Source organism: Pantherophis guttatus, chromosome 17 (assembly GCF_059756535.1).
Source record: "Pantherophis guttatus breed Tessera chromosome 17, ASM5975653v1, whole genome shotgun sequence".
NCBI classification, from domain to species: domain Eukaryota; kingdom Metazoa; phylum Chordata; class Lepidosauria; order Squamata; family Colubridae; genus Pantherophis; species Pantherophis guttatus.
In genome coordinates this window covers 988481-1006340 of record NC_142079.1, presented here as the reverse complement: position 1 = coordinate 1006340, position 17860 = coordinate 988481, and the positions used below count along the sequence as shown (strand labels likewise).

Here is a 17860-nt window from a genome sequence, read left to right as displayed (position 1 = left end):
GCGCGCCAGGCGAGGCGAGGCCCGGCACAACGGCCCCGCGAGGTGGGCCTCCGCCCCCCGGCCCGCCGGCCTCGCGTAGTCGCCCCCTCAGGCTTTGCGGCCTTGGAGGCGCCGGTGCCTCAGCTGCAGCCTTTGGGGGATGGTGGTGAGAAATCCCCTCAGTTGCGGGCCGTTGAAGCCCCCAGACTCCGGGGGTTGTTTTTTTGGACCTGTGAGAGTCCGTCCCCTCAGCTTTGATGACTGTAACGTTATTAATATTATTAAAGTATTATTAAAGTAAGACCCATCAGTTCCCCAATTGGAGGCGGTGGTGGTGGGTTTCTCCCCTCAACTCTTGAGTATTATAATATTATTACTATTTAACTAACAGTGATCAATGGAGCCCACCAACTCTTAAAATTTGGGTCTGTGAGGAGTTATCCCTTCAACTTTTGAGTAGTATTATTAGTATTCAGCTAATAGCAATATTTACAAAAGCCATCAACCGCTAATTTGGGGTTGTTCCACCAGCTTTGATTTATTATTATTTGGCTAATAGCAATATTTCTGAAAGTCATGGATTGCTAAATTTGAATTTGTGAGGGGTTGTTTCCTCAGCTTCAACTATTATTATTTATACTCAAACAATAGCGGTATTTACCAAAGCCACTCACTCCTAATTTGGACCTGTGAGGTATTATCCGTTCAGCTCTGACAATAATTACTATTATTTATGAAAGTTATCGATTCCTAAATTTGGATCTTTTGAGGATGCATCTCCTCAGCTCTGGGTCTCCTTCAAATACTTAAATCCAAAGGTTCTTAATTGAAGATCTGTGAGGGGTTATCCCATCAGCTTTGATTATTATTTATATCCAAGCAATAGCAATATTTATGAAAACCACCAACTCCTCAATTGGCACCTGTGAGGAGTTATCCCCTGAACTGTGGCGGATTCTTCTTCATCAACTAATATTTTAGACAGCCACCAATTCTTAATTTGGATCTGCAAAGGATTATCCCAAATTGTCAGGTTATGCCAATATTGGGCTCATTGGACAGAATATAAAACAGAATTTTAAACTCCTTTTTAGTCCAATGCTTACGATTTGGGACAAAAATAAAGCAGTTTTTTCCCTGTATGATTTTCTGTGCAGAAAAAAGCCTCACTTGCCATCGTGATTCACCTGTCGGGTTGGGATTGGGAAGAGCCAGGTTGAAGTTCAGCAGCCCAACCTTCTCTTTAGTCCAATCCTGGGCAGGCAAATCTGAATAAGTCCAAACTGTGAAAACTTCTGATGAGAAACAGGTGCACCCTGATCTATACTGCCAAAGTGATAACTTGACAACCGAATTCAGCAGAAGATTCAGAGATGTGGCATGGTCATTCAGATTTCTGTACGGTGGATGCACATGCTACTCTAGTGTTGTATGTTGAATACAGCCCCTGTATGAGGAGATCCTGCTTTTTAGGGTATGTGAGTCTTGCCCTTCACGTTCACAGCTGGATCCCAGGTCACGACAGTGAGAGAAAAATCCTTTATTAGAATGACTTTTTCTTTGGATCACTTGACATTTGCACAGGCAGTTTCTTTTTATATATCTCCTGCAAATTACATATATCAGCTGATTATTATGTTTTTTTGCTTTGTTTTCTTTCAAGTTAAAGGACTGTGTTGTTTGGGTGGAAAACAATTACAGAAATACTGAATTAAGCTTGCCACCTGGTTAGGAACTGGAAGATAACCCTAATTTGAGTTTGCTTTTTCATTTTCAGAATCTGTTTCAGTTGTATCTTCCTCAGTGCATCTCAGTAAGGTCCAAGCTAAGATTTCTCCTGTGCAACAGACAGGTAAGATGATCTGGCAGCCCAGTAAAATGGCCATATGAATTTAGTAATTTGGATGCTCAGCATTTCTCAGTCTTAAACTCTGGGAATTAAAGTTTGTGCAGTTTAAAGTGGCCAAGGTTTAGAAACAGGGCTGAGATCTTGTCTGGTCTCCAAAGGTTTCAGAGGAGATGGGTCAATCTGGGGGTGTGGTGAAAACACCAGTATACTTCTAAGTAACCTGGCATCATATGGACTGGAGCTTCTGATACAGCAGGAAAATTTTCACCAAAATATAAAACAGCCTTTAAATGTGCAGGCAGGTCATCTTTTCCACCCAAACCTTTAAAAAATGCATTCAGAAGGTTAAAACGTAAAGGATACAAGACTTTGTTCCTGCTGCCTGGCAACTCAGACAGAAGACAAAGCAAGGCTAAGTGGGCAAGGCTAATGCAGATTAGCTACAACATAGCATTGTGGTAGCAAACTGGGGAGAAGGAGGAAGATGGGGGCAGAAGACGGATTTCCTTCTTGGATCCCAATTAGCAAGTCTGCTCTATGGTTACATTATGATTATGTCTGTTCTGGAGGACTGGAAGGTGCTGAGCTATAGTCGCCGTGGGTTTGGGGGCAGAGGCAGGGAGGGGCAAGGAGGCAGCCGTGCAGTCTCAACTCATACTTACCTGGCAGGGGAGACACCATGATCATGAAGGTGGTTTTCCCAGGGTGAGGCTCATCCATTGCACTCCGGGTGTGCTGACCCCTGCGATTTCCCCAAATGCGGGAAACTCGACTGCATAATTTGTGGTAGTGGGGGACTGCGTTCGCGCTTTCCCCTGATCTTGCTGGTTCAAAAGACAGAAAAGTATTTATAATTTCTTGTTTATTGTGTTTTGTGATAGCAATATCATTCTATGATATTGAGCTACATGAGATAAGAATTTAAAATGGTGATAGTTTTCTTGTCTTCAGTGACAGCAGTATCTGCCTAGATTTCCTGAAGATTTATGAAGGAGCCAGTCTCTGTAATTTTATGCCTCAAGATTCTTTACAGAATCTTTTATCTTTATCAGCAGCTAGGGAAATTGGAGAATTGAAGGAAAAAAGTAAGAATAAGAAAGTGTGCATAAATTCTCATCAAATACTTTTTGTCACATTTAGTCTGCAGTTTAAAAAAATAGAAAAACTTGCCATCTGACAATGGGAAGGTGTCAATAGCAACAGTTCCCTTTCTTCAAGAAGCAGCCAAACAAGAAAATGATTGTGTTGCACAATATTGTGTTGATTCAAAGATTCATTGTGCAGGGAGTAAAAGTAAAATACCTGAACAGTGACATTTGCTTAATTTGTGATTTGTAAGCCAATTCTCTTCCAGAGGGAAGAGGAGGAAGTGCAGAACATTCTCTGCAGAATCCAAGCACATGAACAGATTTCGGTGGTCCCTCCTTCCCCTCCTGTGCCACCAATAGAATTCCTACTTACACGCCAGAGGCGTGACAATTGCAAAACGACGCAGATAGACATGCAAATGAGTGCATGTGAAGGAATTGTGGGATCAAAAATGGGGTGCAAATCAGAGCTGGCAAAGTACCCCAACACTCTGCAAGCAAACTGGGGAGAGGCAGGATCTCGGCTGAGCCTTCCCAGGCTAGCTGGAAATCTTTGGGCAAAGTCACCATGGGTTTAGGGGCAGAGGCAGGGAGGGGCAAGGAGGCAGCCGTGCAATCCCAACTCATACTTACCTGGCAGGGGAGACACCATGATCACGAAAGTGGTTTTCCCAGGGTGAGGCTCATCCATTGCACTCCGGGTGTGCTGACCCCTGCGATTTCCCCAAATGCGGGAAACTCGACTGCATAATTTGTGGTAGTGGGGGACTGCGTTCGCGCTTTCCCCTGATCTTGCTGGTTCAAATATAGAAAAGAGAACTTGGTTTCTTGTGCATGTTGTTTCATTTGTTATCCTAGTATTTGTTTACTGATTTTATAAGCTATTCTTACCAAATAGGATTTCCACTGGGAGTTGGAAGTAGCAGATTTAAATTTATGCTCAGTTGGGAAGTGAAAGAATAAATGCAGGAAGTCTTTTTCGCATCTTTCTCATCCAAGGGGAAGGGATTATGATTGGAGAAGAGGCTGGGCTGCTCGGTATTTCAGATGGAAAGAAATGTATCTTGATTGGATTATCTACTGTTCTTTTTCAGTTCTTTGGTCTTTAGTTTATTCTGATGCTTTATTCCTTCCTTGCATGGCTGTATGAGAATTCTAGAGGAGAGGTGGCATAAATATTAAAAGATAAATTGCACTAGATCTCTTAATATTTTTAGTTAGAAATAAAGACATCCAAAAGCGTGTGAAAAGGGAGTGCAGACGTGTGTGTTCTGTTTCTGAACATTTTGGACAACAGAAATTCGACTCGCCTGATAAATGGAGCTGCATCTTTTTGGAGGACCTCCCGGGGTTCTGTTGGATTCTCTGAAAAAGAACGTAGGTTGATAACAGTGGAGGTTGAGTCTCTGAAGTGATAGTTCTTTGAAGATCAAAGAGAAATGCTAGTTTGTTTCAGTTCCTCCTTTAGTAAGCAATCCTGTGCTGAAATCTATGGCTAGACATGCCTCTGTGAGAAAGCATCATAACCCAAAGGAACTGAGTTGTTCAAGAGTGATCAGGTTACCCTCTAACGGGATCAAAAAGTAGCATGTGCCCAGTTGCTAAGGTTGATGCTGCCAGTCAGAATGTGGACCAGATTCCCTGCAGGCTACAAAGGGAAAGAATCCTAGTGACCCCACCCCCCTTCTGTATTGTGCCTTAGTGGATGCAGTCCGCTGTGTGACTGAGTGACGTAAGCACACATGCAAATATATGTATTGCAAGGCATTGTGGGATCAAAAGCGGGGTGCAAATCTGAGCTCGCAAAGTACCCCAACACTCTGTGCAAGCAAACTGGGGAGAGGCAGGATCTCGGGTGAGCCTTCCTGAGCTTGCTGGGAATTTTCTGGGGGAGTCACCATGGGTTTGGGGGCAGAGGCAGGGAGGGGCAAGGAGGCAGCTGTGCAGTCTCAACTCATACTTACCTGGCAGGGGAGACACCATGATCACGAAGGTGGTTTTCCCAGGGTGAGGCTCATCCATTGCACTCCGGGTGTGCTGACCCCTGCGATTTCCCCAAATGCGGGAAACTCGACTGCATAATTTGTGGTAGTGGGGGACTGCGTTCGCGCTTTCCCCTGATCTTGCTGGTTCAAAAGACAGAAAAGTTGTATTTATAATTTCTTGTTTATTGGATCTTTTGCGATAGCAATATCCTTCTGTGATACTGAGCTGCATGGCAGAATGATACAGAGGTTAAGATGGCGATAGCGTTTCTTCATTTCTTACCAGCAATGTCTGCCTGGTTTGCAATTGATGTGTTTTTCCTAAAGATTTGTGAAGGAGCCTGTCTCTTTCATGCCTCAAGAATCTTTGGATTGCATCAACAGTCAGCAGATAGGAAAATATGAGAAAATAAACAGAATAAAAAGGTGCGCATACATTCTCATCAAATACAGTACTTTTTGTTACAGTCTGAACTTTTTAAAGAAAAGAATAGAAAATCAAGCCAAGAGAGCAATCCAACTATGGAAATCACCAATAGGAGCAGTTTCTTCTTAAAGAAGATGGCAAAGAAGAAAATTATTGTGCACAATATTGTGTTGATGCAAAGATTAATAATAAAACGTATGAAAAGTGGCATTTGTTGAAGTACACTCTTGTTCAATAATAAGGGGGAGCTCAGCTCAATCTTTTCAGAATCCGAGCACATGAACAGATTTCGGTGGTCCCTCCCTCCCCTCCTGTGCCACCAATAGAATGCCTACTTACACGCCAGAGGCGTGACGATTGCAAAAGAACGCAGATAGACATGCAAATGATTGCACGCGAAGGAATTGTGGGATCAAAAATGGGGTACAAGTCAGAGCTGGCAAAGTACCCCAACACTCTGTGCAAGCAAACTGGGGAGAGGCAGGATCTCGGCAGAGCCTTCCTGAGCTTGCTGGGAATTTTCTGGGGGAGTCACCATGGGTTTGGGGGCAGAGGCAGGGAGGGGCAAGGAGGCAGCCGTGCCATCCCAACTCATACTTACCTGGCAGGGGAGACACCATGATCACGAAGGTGGTTTTCCCAGGGTGAGGCTCATCCATTGCACTCCGGGTGTGCTGACCCCTGCGATTTCCCCAAATGCGGGAAACTCGACTGCATAATTTGTGGTAGTGGGGGACTGCGTTCGCGCTTTCCCCTGATCTTGCTGGTTCAAAAGACAGAAAAGGCTCTTTACTTCTTTTCATCAGTCCTTCGCTAGCTAACATTGATCCTTTTTTTGAATAGTTGCCTCCCTCTCTGCTTTGGCTTGTCTGTTACGGCTTCATCACCCTCCAGAAAATGTAGTTTCATTCCTTTCTGTGTCCTGTCCTGTCACAGAGATAGTTGACGAGTCAGAACTGCTCATATGTTGGTGTCAGAACACAAATTCTGCATGTTTATATATAGTCTTTCAGATACGGACAAGCGTTGTTTATTTTGGGCTCCTTCTGAGAACCTCCGTGATTCAAAGCAGGAATGAGGCTTATTTTCAGCACATGAGCTGTGGGGGCATTTTGCTTGCTTTGCCGTCCTGAAATGGCAGGATTGAGCGTGACGCGAGAGGCTCTTTTAGTAGGACGGAGAGATCAGGGAACAGAAGGGTAGCCTGAGTCATGCCTGTGCCAGGTGCAGCAGCCCTCGCTAGCCATAGGCGAAGCCAGGTTGCCCAGTGGGCCAGAATGGCAGCCCTGGCCCCGTTTCAGCCCGAGTCCCAGCTCTTCTCGGCAAGTGGTGAAGCCTAATCCGGAGGCTCTTTGAACGGCCTGTTGCTGCCCACATAAGCCCCATCTAGGAAGGGAAGGGCTCCGGTTTCCTCTGCTTACACATCCTGGCCCTCGGCGTCCTGTCGCTTGCCCCAAAGGGAAACTGTGCCATGGATGGATGCGTATCTTTCTCCCCACGTCACTGATTTATGAATGGACGGTCTTGGCTCAGGATTCCGGTTGTGTCAGCTGCTGGGTATAGTTTTCCCTTGGGATGGATCTGCCTTCATTCCCCCGGCCTTTCTCGGAACCTTCGCAGCCTGGGGGTGTGTGTGGGGGGGCTCTGAGATAGTGAAAAGGCAGGGGATGATGGGAGCTGCGTCTGATCAGGGCAGGGGCTGGCTGACTGGGAATTCTGGGAGTTGGAGTCCAGCCCTCTTTCAGTTGCCAGGCTGGACAAATACAGGCAGTCCTCGACTTTGGACCGCCATCGAGCCCAACATTTCTGTGGTTGAGTTTTGCCCCATTTTACGACCTTTCTTGCCACGGTTGTTCCGCGAATCCCTGCACCGAGTAACCCGGTTGCTGGGCTGGGCCGGTCAGCGCGGGGCGGGGGGTGTCCCTGGCTGGGCTGCCGGGGAGGGGGAGGGGGAGGGGGGGCGGGAGAACTACGGGCGCCGCTAGGGGGCCCCAGGGGCGGTGGGCGTGGCCTACCGCGTGACGTCTCGCGCGGAGGCCGGTGACCCTGGAGGAGGAGGCGGGGAAGGAGGCGGGCGGGCAGCCAATCCGGCCAGTCGGAGCTCGGCGGCCTCAACGGCGGCCAATCGCGAGCCGGAGGGCGGGGCTCGGCAGGGCCGAGGCGGTGCAGGGTCGGGTCGCGGCTGGCAGAGGAGAAGCGAGAGGCGAGGCCGGCGGGTGAGCGGCGGGAGGGGGCCTGGGGGGGGGTGGCGGCCTTCCCCCCCCCTCTGCCTTCGGGAGCGATCGGGGGGGGCGGGAGAAATCGAGGCCCTTCGCGGGTTGGGGGCGGCCAAGTACTCCCCTCTTCACAACAGCCCTGCGGGGCAGGCCAGATGCGGCAGCGCTGCCTTGGCTACGCGCGAGGAAATTGGCCCGGCGGTTTTTCCCGGAGGGAGGGAGGGAGGGAGGGAGCTGCGTTGGGAGGGGGAGAAGGGGGGGGCGAGCCGCCTTTCCACCCATTGGAGTTCCTGATGGCTGAGCCTGGTTCGAAACGAAGGGCGAATAAACAGCCCCCGAGTCTCCCTTTTCCTTCTCCAGCTCCACTGACTGAAGCCTTTGCGAAGAGACCTCCAGAGAAAAGACTTTCCTTTCCCATTCAAGGCGTTTTGGGTAAGCAGCCTCAGTTTTTCCACGCAGAGAAACGGGCGTTTCATTTGTGCCACTCCAGAGGAGGTAAGGGAGAAGGCAGTGGGCGATGGGATGCGGCCCCCTGCTTCTTCCTGGACAGGTGGGCGTCAGGACAAGCCTTGCCCAGGGCCAGAAGGCCTGGCTGGATTCTAGAACCTGCCAGACAATGGGCAGCGGCAGAAAAGAGGCTCCGGTTGAACCATTTACTTCTGGCCCGTGTGGGAGTACAGATTGGCAGGCAGCGCTGAGGCCTGCCACTGGGTAAATTGGCCGCCTTGCCACCAAGCCTCTGCACCGCTCTCTGATTCAGTAGGTTGCCATGCTCTCACAATGGCCCTGAAGGTAATGCCAGGCTCTCAGAGGCAGCGAAGTTGCTGGTGAAGGAGAGAAACTCTGAGTAGGAGCAGAATGAGTAAGCCTCCTAGTGAAACATCAAGAAAAGAAATCATCTTTTTTTTTTTACTAGGTTCCTGGAACAGCAGGGAGATGGCTGCAGTGGCAGAACAGGAAAGTGAAACTCAACTGTGCAACAATTGGTAAGGGCTGGGAATTGAATGTTTTTGTTCTCTGCTGCCTTCTGACAGTTTGTGTGTGTGTGTGTGTGTGTGTGTGTGTGTGTGCGTGCTGAGCCACTTAAGCCTGTGCTTTTTCGGATAGCAGAAGGGAGTTGGGTTTAAAAAAAAGGTGACTAGATTTTGCAAAAGTTTCTGTTTGTCCCAATACCCTTAAAAAAAAAAAGTTTGGCATTGCAACATGCCCTGTCCATGTGCCTCTTACAGTCAAAAAGATATTCCTCTGGCAAACTTTACCATCCATGAGATTCACTGCAGTCGGAACATCGGGGTCTGTCCCCTCTGCAAGGAGTCCTTCCCCAAAGCAGAGATGAGGACTCACCAGGAACAGGAGCACGCACAGGTGATCAAACCAGGTTGCCTCCCCCTCCCCCACTATGCCCTCATGTCTCCTCTAGATGAGACAGACGTAATTCTGCAACCTTGACCCTGACCTGCATTTCTTTCAAACCCTAGATTGTCTGTAAATGCAGCATGAGAATGGACAGAGGACTCTTACAGGATCATGTAGTGAGTAAGCTAATCGTTGCCTGATTTTGTCCACTGAAATACTTTGGGGGACAAAAGATTCGCTATAAGACGGTGGGATGTACTCCTGAAACAGGTGCATAAAACATTACAGCCACAACCTCCTTTTGGGGATGACGAGCCATTTCTGCCTTCCTCTCACAGGCTTTCGAGTGTCCCTTGCGGCCTGTTGCATGTCAGCACTGTGACATTGAGCTGGCTTTCTGCAAGCTCCAGGACCACGAAGATTACTGTGGGGCCCGGACCGAGCGATGCGGCCGATGCAACCGCAACGTCATGTTGCGCGAACTGAAAACGCATCCCATCGACTGTGGGAAGAAGGCTGGGGCGGGAGAGCCAGGCGGCCAGGTGAAGCCGCCTTTCTACCCCGAGGCCCCTTGGCAAAGCGTTCAGACCATCAGGAACGTCCTGCGGCCGGATTCTGCTGGAGAGTCGCCACTGAGGGGCAACCGGTTCCTGGAGAGCCAGCTGCACAGTTGGGTCTCGGGTGATCAGTTGCCCAGGGAATCCAGCTGGAGGAACCGAGACCCATCCCAGCCAGATCGCAATCGAGGTAAAGGCCCCCAGGGCGAAACAATCCCTCTTGCTGCCCTTTTGCTAAATGGGCTCTTTTCTAAATGCGCCTCTTGAATTCAGAGGGTCTCTCTCTCTTCCGAGGCTTCGAAAGCAACTCCCTGCATCCTTGTGTTTGTGTTGCTGCTGGGATGAAGGGTGACAGGTTGGCTTCTCATGCTGTTCGGTGTTTGTTCCCTGAAGCCTGTCTGGAAAAGACGACCCCCCCGCTGCCTGTGGACGGAGAGTCGGACTTGGATTACCTGCTGGCGCTCAGCTTGCAGCATGAAAATAGCTTCGGCCAACCCAGTGTGGCCGAGCTCCACAGAGAACTCTGGAAGAACATCTGTCCCCCCCAGACCAGACCAGCTGACCACTGTGGCAAAGCAAAGAACTCCAGGGACCCCTCTCAAGATTTGCTGGTAGCAGCCAACAATCTGAACAGGCCCAAAGGTGCGTCGGTGTTCGTGGTCGCTTATCCAGGGATTGCAGGGACAGGAATGGGCATGCTATAGAAAGGACCCCAATGGCCCTTCCCTACTCCTAAGCTGCTCTTGGGGGGTTCACTGTCCTTGGCGGAGGAGTTGTCTGTGTGAGCAGGTGGGCCAAGGGATTGAGAAGAATTTCGAAGGCGGAGGTGGCAGCTGGATGGCTGTAACCCAGTTTTGAGTGGTTTCTCTTCTCCTTCAGCGGAGACCCTGCTGCCTTGCGAATTCTGCGAGGAGCTGTACCCCGAGGGAGACCTAATCCTTCACCAGGTGGGCTGTCCCATCTTCTGGGGCTGAGAGAGAGATGGGTGGGGGGGAGGGAAAGCTGACCAAGGCAGAGGACAGAAAGAGGGGCTGTGAAGAGATCACCCCCTGTTCAACTCTGCCCTTGCTCGGTGCCTCCTTCCTTTGCCTGCTGCCTGCCGTCTGGGGCCGTTTGAAAAGAACGCTTTGCTTCTTTTGCTGCTCATGACAGACGGGCTGCAACCCCTCAAGTGCCTTGGCCTCCTTCAGCAAGAGGAGCAACCTGGTGCCCCCGACAGAATGTCTGAGCAGCCTGTGGGGAGAGCTGCCCGGCAGCCGTTCTGTGGGCCGCGGAGAGACGTTTCCTCCCCAGCAGGGCCTGCAGGACAGCCTGCTGCTCCCTTGCGAGTTCTGTGGGGTCCAGCTGGAGGAAGAGATCCTGTTCCACCACCAGGTAAGGAGAGCCACGAAGCCCCTGGGCCCAGTGATGGAGGGGTGGGGTGGGGCAGTGACCGGCAGCCCTTTCTCTCAACCCAGGACCAGTGTGATTTGCGCCCAGCAACCGCCCCCTCGAGCGGAAGACCGCCTGCGCAGTCGGGGTCTCCAGTCGCGGAAAGCTCTCTGGGAACCGAGTCTCCGGATCTCCCCAGAAGACGCACCCGGCACCAAGGTACGCCAGCCAATCCTTGGTGGAGCCCAAACTGTAGGCCCTGCAGAGCAGCCGCAACTCTTCTGGGCATCCCCCAAGGAGAGTCCTGAGCAAAGGGCTGCAGAGAAGCGGACAGGGAGGGGCGATCATTGGTGTTTTTCGGCCCTCCTGTTGGGAGTTTGGACCCTGGTTTCGTATCCCGGGTTCAGGCCCCGCGTGTCCTCTGTGCCTCTCTTTCCCTCGTGGTCCCCGAGATGTCTTCCTTCTCTCCCTTCTGTGCCAGGTGAGCTCTCTCCTCAGTACCTGGAGCAGCTCCAGCAGAAGCAGCCTTTCCAGCCTGCTCCAAGGAGCTACTCCCAGGTGGCTGCCAGGCGCCTTCAGCCGAGCGCTCCCAACAACCGAAGGGAGGATCCGGTTGCTCTTTCCAAGGCCAGGAAGCCCAAGAAACTGGGAGACGGAAGCGAAGGAAGGACTCCAGGCCGAAGCCCGAGTGACCCTGTGGCCACCCCTCTCCCTGCCAGATACCCCCCCTCGGACTTCGCTCCCAGCACCTATATTCCAAGCTTCCCTCTTGCACTCCCGACTCGCCCAAGGTAGGGCTTCCCGAGTCACAGACCAGCTTTCGAGGTTTCCATTTACGCTCCAATTAGAATCTTCTTCATGGGGGTGATGGCTGCAAATCTGGGCTGCTCCTTGTTAAGGTGGGTGGGAGGGAATCTATGCGCTTAGCCTTCTGGTCTAATTGAAACAGGCAGCCGTTGGGGGGGGAGGAGAGGGAGTTTTAAGACAACCTTGAAGAAAAGTTTTATTTTTAAACTATTTCTCTCCCCCCCCCCCCCTTCAGCATAAGACAGGAAGGAGGACAAAGTCCTGCAACTCCGCCCCATTTCAATAACGCCAAGGTAAGTAAGGGCTGCATTTTGGCCGATGGCCTCTTGGGCAAGGGAGGCCCATTTAAAAAACCAATTCTGCAACAGGAGCTGAACCCTTTGCAAAATCTGAATCGACCTTCAGCTGATCAAAGAGACCTTAATGATAGTTCATGCATTTCATATGCTTGGAACCGCATTTAGGAAAATCTGCATTTAGATGATACGCTGTATGTCCCGACCATGGCCCTCTGCACGCTGGATACCGAGATTTCTTGCTGTCCGTGGTTTTACTCCATAGCGTACTTGTGGGTTAGGGTCTCCATCGGCCTTCTTGAGCTCTTCCTTCCTCTCTGAATCACAAGGAGGTGAAGAAACTCGGCGTCTTCTCTCTGAAAATTCAGGGTCTGGAAGGGCTCCTGTCCGGCTTCCGGGTATCGCAGTGGCAGGAGATAGAAATCCTAAGCCTCCCCTTCGCAGCTGCTTAGATCCGGGCCTTGCCCCTCCCTGAGCAGAGCCTCTGGCCTTTTCTCCCCTCCAGGCAAAACCGTGGCAAGTGAAATCGGCCGATCCCGACAGAGAATGAGGAGGAAATGTCCGGGGCCGCCTTTTCCTGCCTCCCTTCCGGCACAGACTCGGTTTTGTGACGTGATTTCTGTAGGAGTTGTGGGACCGGCACTCTGCAAGTCACAGACGCGGTGGCAGCAGGATCCCGTGATTGCTTTGTCAGTTGTGCCATGTTTTGTTGCTGTTCGGGTGGGGGTACGGGGCTTTGGGGGGGGGGTGTCTCTGCCCCATTGCTTTCCGCTTGAGGGCCGAGTCGTTCCGGGGCTCAAAACCTTTTGCTTGAGCAGATGTTTCCTCTTTGCAAGTGTAGAGAAACAACTCCCACCCCCCCAAGCGCCCCACCCCCTTTCCAAAGGCCTAAGGAATAGAAAGGCTAGTTAGTAGTTGCTGAGTTTGAACTCGGTGCCTTTGCTGCTAGGAGTGTCCCTGCCTGCCCTCGGCCGCCTCTTTCTTCTCCTCCTCCTCCTCCTTCCCAGCCCAGTTTTTCAGTCAATGTGAAAAGAGGGAAATCTCTACACACACACACACACACACACACACACCCTGGGGGTTCCTCATTCAGCCGCGTGGCCTGAGGAGCCCAGCCTTAGAAGCTGAAACTGGCGTTCCGAGTGCGAGTAGCCGGAGGGGGTGCGTGTTTGAGACTTTTAACTTTCTTACAATAAAGTTTGTATCTATTAGTCCATCTTGTCTTTATCTCTAGGCCACCATTCATTAAAACTAGGCTCATGCCACGGGCTACTCACAGGATGGGGTTGGGTGCGAATCCGGCCCAAAGCAGAAATGGATGTTGACTGCTGCAATTGGTGGCTCTGACCTCCTTCCCGTTAGCTCCCTTGGCTGGTTTCCTTCCCTCCCCAAGAACAGAGCTGCTTCACGGACACTTCCACCAAATGTAAGCATTTATTAAATACAAGAAAAGCCAAAGAATTCTTAAAAACAAGTGGAACCAACCTTGCAGGGTTCTTTCCAAGGGCAGAGGGCTGTTGTGTGTTTTTACAGAGACAAGCTGCGGTGGTTGATTTTTCCCCCCCCCTCCTTTTTAAAACATTCTTGAGAAGAGTTATAGGAGAGGGGGGGCATAGTGGTAGAATCAAGGGGGGGGAGGGTGAAAAGTGGAGAATAAATTAACGAAAGAGTGGCAAACAAGCCTTGTTAGCTGGGCAGCCGGTCTTCCCTGGGCAGAAGGAAACGCCGAGTCCTCCTTGCCCGAGAAAGGGGCAGCCCTTGGCTCCCTTTTCTCTTTTATACAAAATATTTACACATTTGCTTAAGTAAATATAAATTAAAAAAAAAAAAAAAAAGACAGTGCAGTAAACCCATCCCAAAGTGAGCTGGACTGGAGCAGGGCAGGCTGTGGGTCTTCACCCGAGGGAGCTCGTCCGCAGGAAGCGCCTGCAGAATTCCCCTCCGGCCCAGAGCCTGCCCGCCCGCCCCCAAAGCACTTCCACGGGTCAATAAATAGGAAAACGGATCCTGAACGTAAAGCTTCAACTGAAATGCCTCCAGCTTCTCGGCTGCCTTCAGGAGCAGCTTTTTTACATTCAGAACAACTATTCAAGTTAAAAGGAAGGAAACTCACACGGGGGCAGGTTCTTACTTTGGACCGTTTGAGCAGCAGCCGCAGAGCGAGCCAAAGGGAGCCTGGCGGACTCCGGAACCCATTTCCTTCATTCACAGTTTGCTCCCTCGGACCGAGCAGGTTCCTTCCGCTTGCCCCCATCTGCTCTTGCCAAGGAATCCACCGTGCAGAGGAGAAGGGGGGGGGGGGAAGACCTGGACGCACAAGTCGTTCCTCCCCCCCCACCCCTGAAGCTCCATTTACAGTAAGTGGGGTGTAAACACCATAGAAGACCATCCCCCCCCCTTTAAATGCAACCATAAATAATTGGAATAAATATACATCAAGTCACTTGTACAGCACACGCACGTCGGGGCCCGAAGGAGGGTCACTCTGGACCCCCCAACGGTCTCTGGGAGGGAGAGGGAGCATCCGCCAATGTGGCAACTGAAAGGTATCTGTGAGGTATTTGAACAAGGAGCCCCCTGAGGAGAAAAGGGGTGTTTCAGATCCATAAGCCGCCCCCCCCCTCCCCCAAATCTGGAAAATGTGGCTGCCCATCTTTTGTGGATGGAGTGAAGTGAAGCCCCTGTGTTCTAACTGGGTTTCTCCTGAGTGCAATAGGTGCACCGTCCCGCCTCGCCTTAGCCCAAACACGGGGGGGGGGGGCAAGGCTCAAAGGGGTGACTACGCAAGGGTGGCGGCCTTCCCCCTCGACTCCTCGCTCTAGAAACAGCCCCCCCCCGCGTCTTCCCAATCGTGGCCAACCTCCATCCGCACGCCACTCAGGCCAAAGAATTAACAGTATTCACAGAAATATACAATACATACAGCTCCTCCTCCGGGCCTACGGACGAGCAACAGGAGTGAGGGGCTCCTTTCCCGGCTGCCTTTAAAGAGGGCAGCTTGCAACAACCTGGCTTCTGCGCCTGGGGGCGGGGGAGGGGGGGGCAAGAGAAGGAAGCCAGCTGTGAGTGCTGCGTCTCCCAGATAGCACCGGGGCCTTTGGAGTCTTGAGTTCGAAAGTGACCCCAGAACGGCTCGGTCCGACACTCTTTCTGCTAGAGGTTTGACGGTGGTGCTTGGCGCGTCCTTCGAAATCAAGGCGCATCTGGTGAGGACTCCTGGCCAGTTCCCTCGGTTGAACTAAGAACCAGAAAGCCAGCTGCAGCCTTTCGGCCTTTTGCCAAGGAAGAACCGGGATCCTCCTCTCTAAAGGCAACATGCGAACGGGGATCTCGGAAGGATCATTTCTGAGCGCAAGGCGGAACTGTCGGGGGGGGAGGGGCAACTGGACCTGAGCCAGTGAAGGGGGTGATCACTCCAGCAGTGCGACGGGCACCCCTCCCCCGCCCCTTCCTTTAGACCACCACAATTTAGGCTTTAGGCAAACAGGAAGTGATGGCTCTTTATCACCCTAGAGTGGAATGTGTGAAGTTGCCACCTCTTGTTCCAACCAACCCTGGCAAAAAGTGGGGGGAAAAAAAACACAACTTCTTGTCTAGTTGAGTTACGTAAAGCCCCGATCCCCCAAAAAACGAAGTGTGGTTGCTTCACCGACGCACTCAGAAATGGTGGCGGAAGATCTTCCCCTTGCACGGCCAATCCCCGAGTCTCCCTTCGGCCACGAGCTCCATTCCGATGAGGACGAAATGGGGGGGGGGGATCCCCCAGGATTGCAAACCTTGGTCCCCGGACTAAGTTTTCTCTAAGGCAGCAGCAGCAGCAGCAACAGCAGCAGACGGTTCCATCCACCCCAGAAGTCTACAAAGAGGAGGAAGTCTCCCACCAAGGCCGTCGCAAGAACGAAGGCGAGGACCAAATTCACCTTCCGCTCTTGCCTGGCCGTGGCTTGGCTTCTCCGGTGCGTCCTCGGAAGGGCCTACCCTGGGAGGGGAGCAGGTCAACCGCTGAGAGGGTCCTCGCGATAGTGGATGGCGTACCGGAGTTTTTCCAGCATGATCTCCAACGAGGAATACTGAGGGAGTTTGATCATGAACATGCAGGTCTCCACCCGGATGTACCGTGAATCCGGGGAGCCTGTAGGGATCACAGGAAGGGGGGAGACTCAGCGCCTGCCAGAAGGCGGCTTTCTTCTCCCGACGGATCTCTCTTCCCCCGGCTCCCTGGCTTCAGGTAAGTGTGCTGCTACTCAAGGAGGAAACAGCTGGCCAAGTGACAATGCCAAGGAAGGACAAAAGTCACATTGCCCTTCGACACCAAGCAGGCGTTAACCCCGCTTAACTCTTACAGGGGCCAAACCAACATTGGGGCCCTCGATCCCCTTGAGATAAACCCCGTGGTTTGGCTCAGCCCCCCCCCCCAATTTCCTTTCTGCTGAAAGACCCCCTCCCGTCCATTTCTGCACTGGGAAACGACGGTACCTGAAGTGCCATCTGGGGGTGCAATTTTCATGGGGTAAGGGGGCACGTGGGCTGTGTCTGGACCCCCATCCTTGCAGGGACACGTGAAGGGGATGCGCTCCTGGTTGCAGGCAAACTTGATGAATTTGCACAGCTCCTCCTGGGTGAACATCTCCAAGGCCCCCCAGAAAAATTCAATATGCTGGTCGGTCTCCATCAGCCCAACTTGGTACATCGTGTGTGCCTGTGGATGGCCAAGGGGGAAAGGCGGAAGGAGGGAAGGAAGGGAAGCTAGTTAATAGGTCGTAAAACACTCTAAGCCAGGCGTCTCCAACCTTGGCAACTTCAACTCCCAGAGCTGAAGTCCACAAGTCTTAAAGTTGCCAAGGTTGGAGTCCCTTGCTCTAAAGCACCTTGAGCTCCCAAATCTCACTTTTCTGTTTCTATTCAACTTCAATTTGTGTTTTCTCTGCTGTGGTCTACATCTAAGCCAGTCCTTGTTTCGGTCTTGACTCTCCTGCAAATAACTTGCCGTGGTGAAAGACGACTGGGAGGAAAGGAGGATGAGCAGCTGCTGTCTTCTTGAGGGCCTAAAATGTCTTCTTGAACCCTCCCCGGTTCCTGCAGGCCTCCTCCTGCTTCCCGTCAGGCCGGGAGCCCTCAAATTACCTTGAGGAATTCCAGGTTGATGTAGGGGAGCCCACAAGTCCTCAGTTCCAACTCCAGGGGGGTCAGCAAGGTCAAAATCTGCAGTGGGATGATGGAGGCCAAGCCGGCTTTCACAGCCATCACGCACTCTGCGGTCTGCAGCTCATGTAGCCTCAGGTTGCGAATGGCCGCGGCGTAGACGTCCTTGTTCTCCCACCTGAAAAGAAAGACGGGTTCAGGGGTCCATGGAGAGACTCTTTTCTCAGGGTAGGAAGCCCCGCGTGGCTTGTCTACCATTTTAACGCTTGTGCTTCTTCCATCCCTTTGGGGACCTCTTCCTGAGCCTTGCAAGCCCCAGCCATAAAGGAGAGGCGAAGGGAGCCAAGCCCACGTCAAGGCTGAGCCAAGTCAGCCCTTGGCTGCCTTCAGAGGCGCTTCGAGGGCCCTCAGCTCACAGACAGAGAAACTTTAGAGTCGGTTTAATGTCAGGGTTCCAAGTAATACACCCATAGCAAGCAAAACTCCGAGGCAGGTAGATTCCTCAAAGAATAGTTTTATTGGGTATATCATATTGGCAAGGTTCTGGTGAAAACCGACTCTGAAGGTTCCCGCCGTTTTCACCTAATTAAAAGTAAATGTTTTTCCCCCTTCCCCAAACAGTCACATGATCCAATCACGGTGCCATCCGGTTGCTTGGTAACGTTACTCCTCCTCTCCCTGACCAGGTGTGAGACTGTCCTTGGTTCCCAGGAGAAAATACCCCCAGCTCTCTCTATTCCTCCCCACTCCCTATCCCTCAGCTCCAGCGTGGCAACACTGAAGTCTC

At 51.6% G+C, this 17860-nt stretch overlaps 2 protein-coding genes and 4 non-coding genes across 11 annotated transcripts in view; 5 read left to right on the top strand and 1 right to left on the bottom strand.

Annotated features, from left to right (window-relative positions):
* The first annotated feature begins 4 nt into the window (after positions 1 to 4).
* Positions 5 to 13142, top strand: TRAFD1 (TRAF-type zinc finger domain containing 1). Of its 4 annotated transcripts, none has more exons than XM_087880105.1 (14): positions 5 to 42; positions 1757 to 1831; positions 7905 to 7976; positions 8461 to 8530; positions 8774 to 8909; positions 9023 to 9076; positions 9239 to 9647; positions 9851 to 10099; positions 10337 to 10404; positions 10610 to 10831; positions 10915 to 11047; positions 11310 to 11619; positions 11871 to 11928; positions 12437 to 13142. In XM_087880105.1, the coding sequence occupies exons 4-14, from the start codon at positions 8481 to 8483 to the stop codon at positions 12479 to 12481; spliced, it is 1734 nt and encodes a 577-aa protein (XP_087736231.1). In that variant the 5' UTR covers positions 5 to 42; positions 1757 to 1831; positions 7905 to 7976; positions 8461 to 8480; the 3' UTR covers positions 12482 to 13142. The 4 variants fall into 4 exon arrangements, with proteins under 4 accessions (XP_087736231.1, XP_087736232.1, XP_060537712.2 ...); XM_087880106.1 differs by lacking the exon at positions 5 to 42 and adding an exon at positions 48 to 145; XM_060681729.2 differs by lacking the exons at positions 5 to 42; positions 1757 to 1831 and adding an exon at positions 7504 to 7544.
* On the top strand, positions 2483 to 2646 carry LOC117672319 (U1 spliceosomal RNA). The gene has a single exon (XR_004593170.1). It is a non-coding gene; the product is annotated as a U1 spliceosomal RNA (small nuclear RNA).
* On the top strand, positions 3542 to 3705 carry LOC117672320 (U1 spliceosomal RNA). The gene has a single exon (XR_004593171.2). It is a non-coding gene; the product is annotated as a U1 spliceosomal RNA (small nuclear RNA).
* LOC117672321 (U1 spliceosomal RNA) lies at positions 4873 to 5036 on the top strand. Its single transcript, XR_004593172.1, has one exon. It is a non-coding gene; the product is annotated as a U1 spliceosomal RNA (small nuclear RNA).
* On the top strand, positions 5922 to 6085 carry LOC117672322 (U1 spliceosomal RNA). The gene has a single exon (XR_004593173.1). It is a non-coding gene; the product is annotated as a U1 spliceosomal RNA (small nuclear RNA).
* A 204-nt stretch (positions 13143 to 13346) lies between the features above and the next one.
* The window catches only part of HECTD4 (HECT domain E3 ubiquitin protein ligase 4), a 49989-nt gene continuing 45475 nt past the window's right edge, over positions 13347 to 17860 (bottom strand). For all 3 annotated transcript variants that reach the window (XM_087880096.1, XM_087880097.1, XM_087880098.1), the window contains exons 74-76: positions 17056 to 17251; positions 16408 to 16630; positions 13347 to 16063 (exon numbers count right to left, since the gene is read on the bottom strand). In XM_087880096.1, the coding sequence (XP_087736222.1) occupies positions 15927 to 16063; positions 16408 to 16630; positions 17056 to 17251 (556 nt within the window). In that variant the 3' untranslated portion in view covers positions 13347 to 15926. The remainder of the gene's footprint in view (positions 16064 to 16407; positions 16631 to 17055; positions 17252 to 17860) is intronic.